At 45.8% G+C, this 12,532-nt stretch overlaps 1 protein-coding gene across 1 annotated transcript; it reads left to right on the forward strand.

Annotated features, from left to right (window-relative positions):
• Positions 1-233: 233 nt before the first annotated feature.
• Positions 234-11,696, forward strand: LOC135455714 (myeloperoxidase-like). Its single transcript, XM_064729145.1, has 10 exons — positions 234-354; positions 2,387-2,516; positions 3,378-3,578; positions 3,672-3,987; positions 5,875-6,035; positions 6,475-6,727; positions 7,958-8,128; positions 8,902-9,139; positions 9,599-9,816; positions 11,053-11,696. The coding sequence occupies exons 1-10, from the start codon at positions 257-259 to the stop codon at positions 11,091-11,093; spliced, it is 1,827 nt and encodes a 608-aa protein (XP_064585215.1). The 5' UTR covers positions 234-256; the 3' UTR covers positions 11,094-11,696.
• Positions 11,697-12,532: the final 836 nt, after the last annotated feature.

Below are 12,532 nucleotides of genomic sequence, written 5' to 3' on the forward strand. Positions count from 1 at the left end.
GCTGTCCACATTCCCCTGAAAAATTGCTTTATGCCCACCCAGTTTCCCTAGTCCAGAGGGGAAGGCTGATCCACAAAAGGATTTAGGCACCAAATTAACAATTCCAATCCAGATGTTTTATTCCACAGCTCCAATTCAGTGGGCTCAAATGTTGACCTAGAACACTGAGAAGCCAACACAAACAAAAGAAGAGGAGGATCAGATGTTACTCTACAGGGTTTGTCTTGCAGACCTGCTGAGCAGGAGACAGAAGGAGATGATTTCCAAGGGCACTGGCTGTGACTATCAGACTCGTTCCATTAAATGCCCAGAGAGGGACTTTTACCGGACCATCACTGGGGAGTGCAACAACAGGTAGGATTTCTGTGTGGACAAGGTGAGTCTCTTTATTCTGACCCAGGGTAGGTGATTTTTGAAAGTGCCTTTCAAAAGGGCAAGAAGAGTGAAATGCTCAGTTTAATGAGCCTATAACAGAGGATTCATTTCTACCTGTGCCTGTCAGGAAAAATATGTAACTTCTTTAAAATATCTTTAAAATATCTTTAAAACTTCTTTAAAATCTTCCTAAAAAAAGATTTGCGCCCACTGCCCTTTAGATGCTGCTTTAGATGAAGGAAAGGATCTTGGGGTGGGGGGCAAGTAAGAAGTTGAGAAAATTTTGAGGCTATGACTCCGCCTCTCATTTTGCTGGAGGCTATAGGAAATCATCCCTCCACTCTTCCGTGGGGATAATACTAATTTCCCCAGCTGATTTAGATTATAATATTCAGCTGTTGATGTATCTCTGTGATGAGTAAGGGTGGGAATCAAATAAGACTTTAATTCTTGGTCCTTCCAACTTTGTGTCTTGTACATCCTTTATCTGAGAAAATTAGTTCTTCAGGGGTTTTTTTGCACAATTTTCCTCCAGGTTCAAAGCTGGGATCATTTATTTCCTGTTGTGCTTTTTAATCATATTTTTTTACCAGAAAATGACCAAATTTCTACTCTGACAATAACAGTCAATGCTCCTTGTCCTGCCGTGTCAGCGCCAGACCCCAAATCTGAGTTGGACTTGCATCCAATGTGCACCTGGCATGAAACAGATGTGCCAGATGTGATGACACAGCACAGCTCTGCAGCAGGGTGCGGGGAGCTCACACTCACTGGGGTGTTCCAGTCTGCTGCCCTGGACTCTGGGGCCTCCACCCCTACAGGGACAGCATTGACTGTCTGCCCAGGAAGGGTATGGAGTCTCTTTCACTGGGGACATTCCAGAACTATCTGGACACAGTCCTGTGCCATGTGGTCTGAGCTGACCCTGCCTGAGCAGGGACATGGGACCAGTGACTCCAGTGTGGTTTGTTCCAGCTGACCCATTGTGGGGTTTTGTGTCCATGCTGATTTGAGGCTCAGGGTAGGCTTGTCCTTGACCTTGTTGGGCTGTCAGAGAGATGGAGGGAGGCTTGAGGAATCCTTGTGGTGTTAATATTTTCCCAAGGATCTTGCTCAGCTTGAGGTGCACACCATGAAAATAGTTTGACTGCAAGGACAGTAATAACAATAGGAACAAGACCCTGGTGGTTCTGAGTCCTTAATATTTGATGGAATTGCTTCAGCTCTGGCACAGTCATTTTCCTAGGACATACTTTTATTTCACAGCACATTGCTGTGAGCACTAGCTACTTCCTCTCATTTTCCAGTGCACAATCATTGAATCATTTAAGTTGGAAAATGTGTCCATGACTATCAAGTCCAACCTTTGACTCATTCCCACCTTATCAACCAGACCAGAACCCTGAGTGCCACATCATATAGATGTTGCCTGAGTTTTGTGCCCACAGGGCCACAGATCATTGGCTCAATCAGAATTCTTTTTCTTCTGAACACAAAATGCTGACTTTAGTAATTCAAACTTTTCAGAGCAGTGCAAGGCAACAACACAGTGGCCACAGCTGCAGGCTGAAAGGGTCTGTGTAAAAACTTCCCCAAGGGGCAGCCATGGCACAGATCCCCACAGAAGTGGAGAATCTTCATCTTTGCAAGCTTCCAGTCCCCAGCTGGACAAGACGTGGCCACCCTCACCATGCTGATGGCCCTGCTGTGAGTCTGATTTTGAGAGCGCAGAGAAGACAGAGGTGGTAGAGAGATTTAGATGCCAGATAAAATTAATGCAGTTTTAACTGACAGACACAATGAATAGAGTGATACAAGGCACCTTTTTTTAAAAAGTTGATTTTTTTCCACAGTCATAACCTTCGTATAATTTGCATCTTGGAGTTTTGCCAGTCTCATCCCTGTTACCAGCGTGTTCAGGCAAGGAATAAAGGGCTGTGAAATGTTGGTCTGTGCAAAGCTGCTGATGTTTGAAAAAATAACAGAAGTTGTTTTTCTGGTGATGCTGCAGAAATTACTCCCACCTGGGGTCCTCCAACCGCGCCTTTGTGCGCTGGCTCCCAGCCGTGTACGAAGATGGAGTGTCTGTTCCCAGAGGGGCAAGTGAAGGAAAGCGCTACAATGGATTCCTGCTCCCGCTGGTGAGAGTTGTTATCCTAATCCAGCCATGAGGAAGGACACTGCCCTCAGTGCACCCATCAGGAAGGAAGCAGTGGCAATATCTGAAGTGTAAATTGCTTGATCTTAGGCAGCTTTTCCACAACTGAGTTATTGCTCAGGTTAATATTTTTTGTTGGAGACAGACATGAGAAAAAGGTTATGGATGCTTTTCTAAGCAGTCTCCAAAGTGTACATCCCAAGGATTGCTGCAGCCAGTGCTCAAGGACACCAGGTTTGTATAAAAAACAAGGCTTGGGAGTTCCTCAGCCATGTCCTTGACTTTCTGGTGTTCACAAACAAGTTTCAGCTGGAACAGGCTTTCCATGAAGCCAGGTTTGGCTGAAGGACTGTGTAGTCTACTTTTACACCTGATTGGATGGAGCTGAGGAATGACATGGAGCTGTGTAATGCCATAACTCTTAGTAATTTATCTAAAATAATCTTGTACATAATCTACCACTACCTGAAAGGACCAGTTGTGGGTTGGCCTCTTCTCCAAGGGAGCAAGTGACAAGACAAGAGGAAATAGCTTCAAACTGTACTAGCTGAGGTTTAGAATATTAGGAAAAATGTGTCCAATGACGTAATGGTTAAGCATTGGAGCAGGATTTCCAGGGCAGTGGAGGAGTCAATCCCTGAAGGTGTTCAAAAACGGGTAGACGTGGCAATTCTCAATATGGTTTAGAGGGAGTGAGGATAATCGGTCAAAGGTTGATGATCTCAGAGGTCTTTTCTGACCTTCATGATTCTGTGATTCTAAGATGTCTCAGTGGGAGTTCAAGTGAGAGGCAACCCCTCCACCGTGGCAGAGACAGTCATATTTTCATTTTGGTTTCCTGCAGGTTCGAAAAGTATCCAATGAAATTGCTCACACGGCCAACGAGAACATCACTGCAGACCGGCAGCTCTCGCTGGTCTTCATGCAATGGGGCCAGTGGGTCAACCACGACATAGACTTGGCCCCTGCCAGTGGGGAAGGAGCCAGCCTGGAGCTCCAGTGCCACACCAGCTGTGCCTTCAAGCCCCCCTGCTTCCCCATTAAGGTACCCTGACTCTCACCTGTGCCACCCTCTCTTACAGCAGCAAAAATGAAACCACAGGGCTTTCTGAGGCATCACTTGGCTTGTTCGCTTTAGTTCCCCCCTGACGACCCGCGGGCGCTGAGCCCCGACACCTGCATGCCATTCGTGCAGTCAGCCTCCGCGTGCAGCCCCGGCGCATTCCGGCGGGAGCAGCTCAACGCCGCCACGTCCTTCATCGACGCCAGCACCGTGTACGGCAGCGATGACGCCCTGGCCAGGAGTCTGAGGAACCTCAGCAGCCAGCTGGGCCTCATGGCCGTGAACCAGCTCTTCTGGGATGCGGGGCTGGAGCTGCTGCCCTTCGAGAACACGACGCACAGCGTTTGTGCGCTCACCAACAGGAGCGCCAACATCCCCTGCTTTAAAGCAGGTAAGGTACAGCTGGGGGGTTTCAGTGGGTCATGATGTTATGAATATGAACAAGACCAAAGTTTCTCCAGAGAATGAGGTTCTCGTTTATTAAAATAGCTACAAGGAATGGAGTGCCCAGGATAAGCCCAGGCACCCACACAGCGAGCCAAAAACCAAACAGTGCGTCTGTCCCCAAGTGCACTGGGTTCTCCCAAACAAAAAGTATCCAAAAAGAAGAACTCTAACCCAACTGAATGCCCCACATTTATAGTCCCCCTCGAGTCCAGGATTGGTGCATTTTGGATCCTCATGATGATTGGTCCATTTCCAGGCTTCTCATTGGTCTTTATCGCCTTTCATTTTGGACCAGTCGTTTCTGCAGGGCTTCAAATGATTGGTCAGATCTTCCATCCAATCTCTCTTCAACCTTGCCTTGCCCCGTCAGACCCATTTCACCAAACCCTGGACCCTTCTGGCACATTCTAATAAGCTCCCCCCGCCTTTAACATAATACAAATAATATAATTAATAAAATATAATTGAACTATATCATATTTTAACTTAACTTTTACCTATAACAATGAAGTCAAAAAGGGACAAGTATCTCTGTGTGGGATCCTTGTAGGTCCCTTCCAACAGAGGATATTCTGTGATTCTGTGATATTTGAATGAGGCACTTCAAGACATGACTACGAAAGGGAATCCTCCTCCCAGTTAGAAAAAAAAAATAATCAAGCAACAATCGATTAATAAACATAAATATTATTTTAACTTCCCAAAAAATTATAACAATTTGTTCTTCCTTTATAAAGTCTTTTCAAATGCATGAGAAATTTTCAATAGAATAGCCACCAGTGTTTAAAACTTCTCTGAAACTTTTTTCATCTACCTAGAATTCACCATTCACTTGAATGCCAATTGTCAGGTTGTCAGTGCTGACTGAGAAAGCTGGGGCTGTTCAGCCTGGAGAAGAGTGGGTTGTGTGGAGACCTCACAGCACTCTCCTGGATCTGGAGGGACTACAGGGAGCCTGGAGAGGGACTGCATTAGAAACTGTAGTGGGAGGACAAGGGGGTATGGCTTCACATTGGAAGAGAATAGATTAAATTAGATATACAGAAGAAATTCTTCCCTGTGAGGGTGGTGAAGCCTTGGCAAAGGTTGCCCAGAGCATCTGTGGCTGCCCCATCCCTGGAAGTGTCCAGGGTGAGGCTGAATGGGGCTTGGAGCAACCTGGGGTAGTGGAAGGTTGAAATGGGATGGGCTTTAAAGTCCCTTCCATTCTGTGATTCTGTGATTCAGTTTTCAACCCAATCAAAACTAACAGTTAAACACTCTTAAGAAATCTAGTTAATTAATTAATTAACTAACCCACTCTACATCAGAAGAAAAGTCTAGACTAGTATGAAATTAAAAAAAAACTAAAGACAAACACAGAACTTATTCAAATTTGAAGTGATCCATCACAGGAATAACATTTAAAAAAAACATTATAAATGTGAAGCTTGCAAAGTCAATCATAAGGGTACAGAGTGTTCTCATTTCCTCATTCTCTGCCTGTGAGAAGGGCTCCTTGCTGAGTGAGGAGATGCTCAGTACTTCTTCCATCATCTCACTGAGGGTCTTCAGTGAGTGCCCTCCAGTTTTCATAGAATACAGAAGGGTTTGACATGGAAGAGAACTTAAAGACCATCCTGTTCCACCTCCTGTCATAGGCAGGGACCCCTTCCACTACCCCAGGTTGCTCCAAGCCCCATCCAGCCTGGCCTTGTGCACCTCCAGGGATGGGGCAGACACAGCATTATTGCCAGAAACATCATCACTTTTTACTTGACTGTACTAACACAAAAACTTGCTTCTGAAATTGAAAGCAATGTACAAAATTCATAAAATATTTTCCTTTTAGGTGACAAACGGGTGACAGAAAACCTGGGACTCTCTGCAATGCACACTCTCTTTGTCCGAGAGCACAATCGCCTGGCTAGGGAGCTGAGGAAATTAAATCCTCACTGGGATGGGGAAAAGCTTTACCAGGAGAGTCGAAAGATTGTGATTGCCATAAACCAGGTACTGATTACTCTTAACTGTTTATCATCCTACTCTTAACTGTTTATCATCCACAAACTTAGAAATGTTTTTTCCATCAGGCAAAAGGATGAAAGTGTTTTGCCAAATGAGTGGAGTTAATTGTGGAAGCTGGAAACTGTGAATGAGGATAGTCCATCTGAGACAGCATGGATATCCAGAGCTTTTTTATGAGCCATGCTACTGATCTATCAATTATTTATTATATTAATGCATAAATTAATTATTAGGTAAAATAATTTCACATTTTAAAATAATGTCTATCCATTATGCCAAACTTATTCCATTGCTACAGCTCTTTTTTTCTGAAGATTTTAATGAATTCTGCTGCAGAGAATCCACGTTCATTCTCTGCACTTGACTTCTGATCCCATTTCTGCTGCAGCTGCTGGTAACTTGCTGTGCTCTTGTGGTTTCTCAGATCATAACATACAGAGATTACCTCCCACTCCTGCTGGCTGAGGAGACCAGCAGGTGGATCCCTTTGTACAGTGGTTACAATGAAAAGGTGGATCCAAGGGCCTCAAATGTTTTCTCCCTGGCTTTCCGATTTGGCCACACCTCGGTGCAGCCTTTTGTGTCCCGTTTGAATGAGAGCTTTCAGCCTTTGTGCTCCTCCTCCCACGTCCCTCTGCATTTGACCTTCTGTGCTCCATGGAGAATCGTAATGGAAGGTAAGAACATGGAGTAGTGGTCCTGGTCTGGTCCTGGGGTGGAGATCAGCTGGTCAGGAACACAGAATTACAGAATCCCAGAATCACTTAGGTTGGAAAAGATTTACAAGACCATCAAGTCCAACCTGTGACCCCCGCCTTGTCACCCAGCCCAGAATCCTGAGCAGCATGTTCAGTCATTCCTTGGACAGCTCAGCAAGACACGACAGTGGAGTGTTTGACATCAGCTCAGATGGTACAGCTGCTCCTGTGCTCCAGGAGGGAGGAGATTCCCTGTGCCAAATGTCCATTCACCAAAGTGGATGCCAATCAAAGCTCTTATATTCCTCTGTAACCAGGAGACATGGACAGAGGGTGATGCATCCAGTTTAACTGAACTAAAGCAGCATCATTCCTTCCTAGAGGTGCCCATCCCTCTTCCTCGCTCTAACTGGAGTTATGGGGTCCTGCTATTACACAGCTGAGATCTCCAGATAAGTCTTTCTGAGGAAGACTGAGATCTCTTCCAAAATGGGTTAACTAGTCATGGGAAATATAATTAACAGTAGTGCAGCCAATTTTCCTGGTTTTGCTCATACTGTCTCCTTAATTGCTATGAAAAATATGTCAGACACTAATTAATGCTATCACTACATTTAATGTTCTAATAAATGTCTGTCAATTAATAGTGAATTACAAGCAAAATTCATTGCAAAACCCAAAACCTTGGACAGACTCAAGCACCAGAACATAATGGAGCCTGGCAGGCTGAGGAGCAGACTTGGAAAGGGACTGGTGGATGGCAAGTGGATTTAGGAGTGTGGAAGGAAAAGCTAAGGGATGGGGAGGGATAAGGAATTTAGTTCCTATGCGAGGCTTTATTTACTGGCACCTGCAGACATGCACATGTTCATACAGGTAGCCCTGTGAGGGTGCCCAGAGCAGCTGTGGCTGCCCCAGCGCTGGCAGTGTCCAGGGCCAGACTGGACAGGGCTGGGAGCAGCCAAGCTGGGACAGTGGGAGGTGTCCCTGCCCATGGCACGGGTGGAATGAGAGGGGCTTTAAGGTCCTTTCCAACCCAAACCACTCTGTGATTCTATGATTCTGTGATTCCATATACACATGGTGAAATGAAAATATGAAGACGAAAACCCCACCCAGCCCATAGTAGACTGTTTCAGCTGCATGAAAGGGATCATCAAAGCTGCACCTTGGCACAAAAAATCTTTCCTTGCTTTGAAATGGCTGCAGGAGGCATCGACCCCCTGATCCGAGGCATGGTTGTGGACCATGCAAAACTGATGAAACAGAACCAGCTGCTCATTGAGGAGCTCCAGAACCACCTCTTTGAACAGACAGAGGTGATGGGTCTGGATCTAGGAGCCATGAACATGCAACGGGGAAGAGACCATGGCCTTCCAGGTAAGGAGACACAAGTCCACACCTCCTGTAAATGAGACCTTTTTTCCTTCTTCTGCTTATTCCATGAATGAATTAAGCTTTTTCTATACTAATGGGAAGAACCAGTACCTTGATTTGAGGGTGAAGGATGCACAGACAGTCAAGCTCAGGAAATAAGAGGTTTCTGTATGATAAAAATCTTTTTGTGAGACATACGACAAGGACAAAAGGCTTAGAAATCAAAGATGATATTGGGGATAATGTAAGAAAGTGGGTGAGAGACTGAAGGTAGAGACACAAGTGACCAAATTAGGCTTTCACATGGACTTGGACACCTGCCCTGTGATTTGTTCTTTGCCCACAATCTTGTCTTGTGTCCCAGACAAGCCAGAGTCCTGAGCAGAAGTGACTTGCACCCACAGGTGGGACTGCCCCAGGTGCTAGAGAAGAACAGGTGCTTTTGTATTAAACACAACCAAATTTCCTCTTTTCTAAGAATTTGATCCTAGAAATTTTGCCTCCCAAAGCTGCAAGGACTGATATGTTCACCTGTAGCAGTAGAAAGATTTAACCAACAGGATGAGGTGTAGTCACAAAGATGACTCAAACTGTTTGTTGAGTGTACATATGAGAAAATATTTGAAAATGTGACATTTGTTGGGACTGCCCATGCAATAGCGCCTTCCAGATCCTTTAATACAATGAGAAGAAGCAGGCAGTTCTCATGGGCCAAGAAAGGTGCTTTTGGAGGTGTGGTGGCGAGTCCTGGTCATCTGCTGCTCCTGCTTTTGCAGGTTACAATGCCTGGAGGGGCTTCTGTGGGCTCTCCCAACCCCAAACTGTAGAAGAACTATCTGAGGTACTGGGCAATCCCAAACTGGCCAAGAAGTTCATGAATGTGTATGGGACACCGTACAATATTGACCTGTGGATTGGGGCAGTTGCAGAGCCCGTGGTTCCCCAGGGCAGAGTTGGGCCCCTCCTGTCCTGCATTATTGGCACCCAGTTCAGGAACCTGCGAGATGGGGACAGGTGAGAGATACATTCCTGTGGCATTTTTTAGGGGGTAAATGCTGACATTTCCTGTGACACACTAATCCAACCCATTACAGCACTCCAGTGAGTGCTCCCAGCCAGGCTCATCCCTTAATTTCAGCCCAGTTGCCAAAGGATGTTTTTGTCAGCCTGTTTCTCTAGATTCATGTAGCTGGGGAGTACCAGCTCCAGATCATGAGGGATCTGCTGTGGCCTCTGCCTGAGGTGTCTTTTGCTCTCAGGGCATAAATCCCTGCATCCCAGCAGTCTGGTGATGCTGTGTGGAAGAGGCAAGCTCTCTGTACTGGCAGAACCCAGATCTGGCCACACTGAAGACACCTCTTTCTAAAGGGGTGTTCCCAGGGAAGGTGGATTAAGGACCATTCAGACTCACCTTGGTCAGGTTCTCAGCAAGTAACCAGAGATTATAAACTGCTTCTGAAAATTTCATTGCAGATTCTGGTGGGAAAACCCAGGAGTTTTCACTCCACAACAGTTGCAAGCATTGAGAAAAATCTCAGTGTCAAGGGTGATCTGTGACAATACTCATATCAAAAAGATACCCAGGGATGTGTTCAAGATCAACACTTATCCTGAGGACTTCACTGATTGCCAAGGGATTGATGTGCTTGACCTCTCATCCTGGAAAGAGGAGCCTGAGAGTGCCACAAAAGGTACCAGTGGTCTAAGATCTGTCAAAAATAATAAATGCACTATTAGGTCTTTTCCACACATAAAAAATTGAAAGAATTAAGATTTCCACAGTAATTCTACCCCCAAAAGACGATGACTGTCCGTTTAGCTGCACTCAGACAGCACTGGAGGCAGAGGTGATGTTAACTGGGTTTCCAGGCAATCCATCACTTTCATCATACCTTATTCCCTGCCTCTTCCTTTCAAGCAGATGGGAAATCCCTCAAAATCCAGACTGTTCTGGACCTTGGGAATGTGTCCTCTAAAGACCTTATTTCATAGTCTTTTCTGACAGGAAAGGTGTTGATGAAAAAGCAACTAGAATTAGCCAACCTGCTCCAAAGTCTTACTGTGCTGCTCCAAGCTCCTGCTCTGTCCTCATCTTCCCCAAAATTTTAAATCAGTTTAAGGTATATCTGGAGTAGTTTTGATACTGTATGGCCTCACACACCAATAGCTGAACAAACCTGATCAAAGGTGTGCCACAGTAATACAATGTCTTGGTCAGAGATGTGTACACTCAGGGTTCTACTAAAACACTTTTGACTATGGGTCTCCCAACTGAAATGATGTGGGAAAACAGAGGCTTGAAGAATGGACTGGACTAGATTGGATTATTTTTCCTTCTGAAAACCCATTTATAGAGGATCACAATACCTAGGGATCACCTACACTATCCTTCTGCAAGGCACAGACAACAAAGCATCTCCATGCAGTTCCTGCATTGAGTTTGAGCAACTATTTGAGGGAAACACTGTTGTTTAAGACAGATATTTGCACTTAAAGGCTAAATTATGGTGGCTTCACCTCATTCTTTAGGACCTGAGTCCAGCTTACCTTCTCTCTATACAACAGAGGTTTTTTCATTTCTTTTTTTATCATATTTTTATGGTCACTAAAATGTGCTGAGCTGCCTCCCGTGGCTCTTTTCTCATCAGGGTTGGGGGAAGTCAAAGTGTTTGTGTAACCCAGAGAGAGTTAAATTCCAGGGCTAAAAGCAGTTGTTAGAAGTTGAACCTTTTGAAATGTCAAGTAATTTTCCCCAAACCACTCATTCTAAGGCTGGAAGGACCACGAGGTCTCAGAGGTGCAAGGATACAGGGATGAGAAAAAGGTGGAAAAAACCAGTGTATCCAGGAAAGACTTTGTGCCTCTCAGCAGCTTTTTCTTGCTTTATTTTTCTTGCTTTTTATTTTCTTGCTTTATTTTTCTTGTAGTTTCTAATCCTACTCATCAGACCAGCGTTGGAAACCCCTAATGGTGGCACTGAGCTGCTCCTGGGAAACTCCTGCCTGGACATCAGCTCCAGTGGCTGCTGCTGACTGAACATCTGCACATGGTTTCCCAGAAGGAAGCTCAAGACTATGTATTCTGTTTTATTTCCTGTAACGTGATTGTTTAAAAAATATCATTTCTTTGAAAAGAAACTTCCAGTAATGTAAGTCTTCAGATGAAAGGGCAATGATATTTTATTTTCTGATGCCCTAATGAATTGATCAGAGGCTTTCTGACTCTCTAAAAGTGTAATTATGACAAGATTTATTACTTCCCATCCTGAATGGCTGTCAAACCTGCAGGCTGGCATGCTTGCATTGCAAAATCAAACTCCTTATCCTTTTACCTGCTCAGAAATTAGTACATTCATGTAATCTTCACCAAAACTTTCTCAATCTCCTGGTTTTGCACAAGAGAAGGAGCTGTTTAGGCTGCTTCTAATCAGCAGTGAGATTTCAGCCTTTGAAGTCACTGAAGCATGGCAGGTGCATCTTGAAGCTTTGAAACAAGTTTTATTAAAATCCTACAGTGAATCTGTGTGGTTTGGGTATTCTGGGCAGTAATAAAACACATCTTTGTGCACTCACCTGCAGTTGGCATCAATGACAGGCTGGGGACAGAGGGGTTGGAAATCCTTCTATCAGAAAAGGGCCTGGGGGAGCTGGTTGACAGTGGCTGAACAAGATCCCAAGTGTGTCCAGGTGGGCAAGAGCCGAATGGCACCTGAGCTGTGCCAGACACACTGTGACCAGCATAACCAGGGCAGTGCCTGTCCCCATCTGCTGGCGCTGCTGAGACCTCACCTCAAATCCTGCGTTCAGTTTTGGGCCTCTCACTGCAGAGAGAACATTGAGGGGCTGGAGGTGTCCAGGGAAAGGAATGGAGCTGGGAAGGGTCTGGAGCCCCAGGAGAGGCTGAGGGAGCTGGGCAGGGGCTCAGCCTGGAGCAAAGGAGGCTCAGGGGGCCCTTGTGGCTCTGCACAGCTCCTGACAGGAGGGGACAGCCGGGGGGGTCGGGCTGTGCTCCAGGGAACAGGGACAGGAGCAGAGGGAACGGCCTCAGGCTGGGCCAGGGCAGCTCAGGGGGGACAGCAGCAGGAATTTCCCCATGGGAAGGGGGCTCAGCACTGGCACAGCTGCCCAGGGAGGTTTGGAGTGCCCATCCCTGGAGGTGCCCAAGGAAGGGCTGGAGGTGGCACTCGGTGCTCTGGGCTGGTTGAGAAGGTGAGGATCAGTCACAGGTTTGACTCCATTGATCCTAGAGGGCTTTTCCAACCTTAATGATTCTGTGAATATGTGTGGGATTCTGTGTAAGTCAGACCTGTGACCAAAACAGTCTTTGGCTATGGTTCATAGCAGCACAAAAAAGCAAATCACATCGTGGCTGGTGGGCATCCTCTGACAGAGAAGACAGAAGGCTGGA

Source organism: Zonotrichia leucophrys, chromosome 19 (assembly GCF_028769735.1).
Source record: "Zonotrichia leucophrys gambelii isolate GWCS_2022_RI chromosome 19, RI_Zleu_2.0, whole genome shotgun sequence".
Taxonomy (NCBI): domain Eukaryota; kingdom Metazoa; phylum Chordata; class Aves; order Passeriformes; family Passerellidae; genus Zonotrichia; species Zonotrichia leucophrys.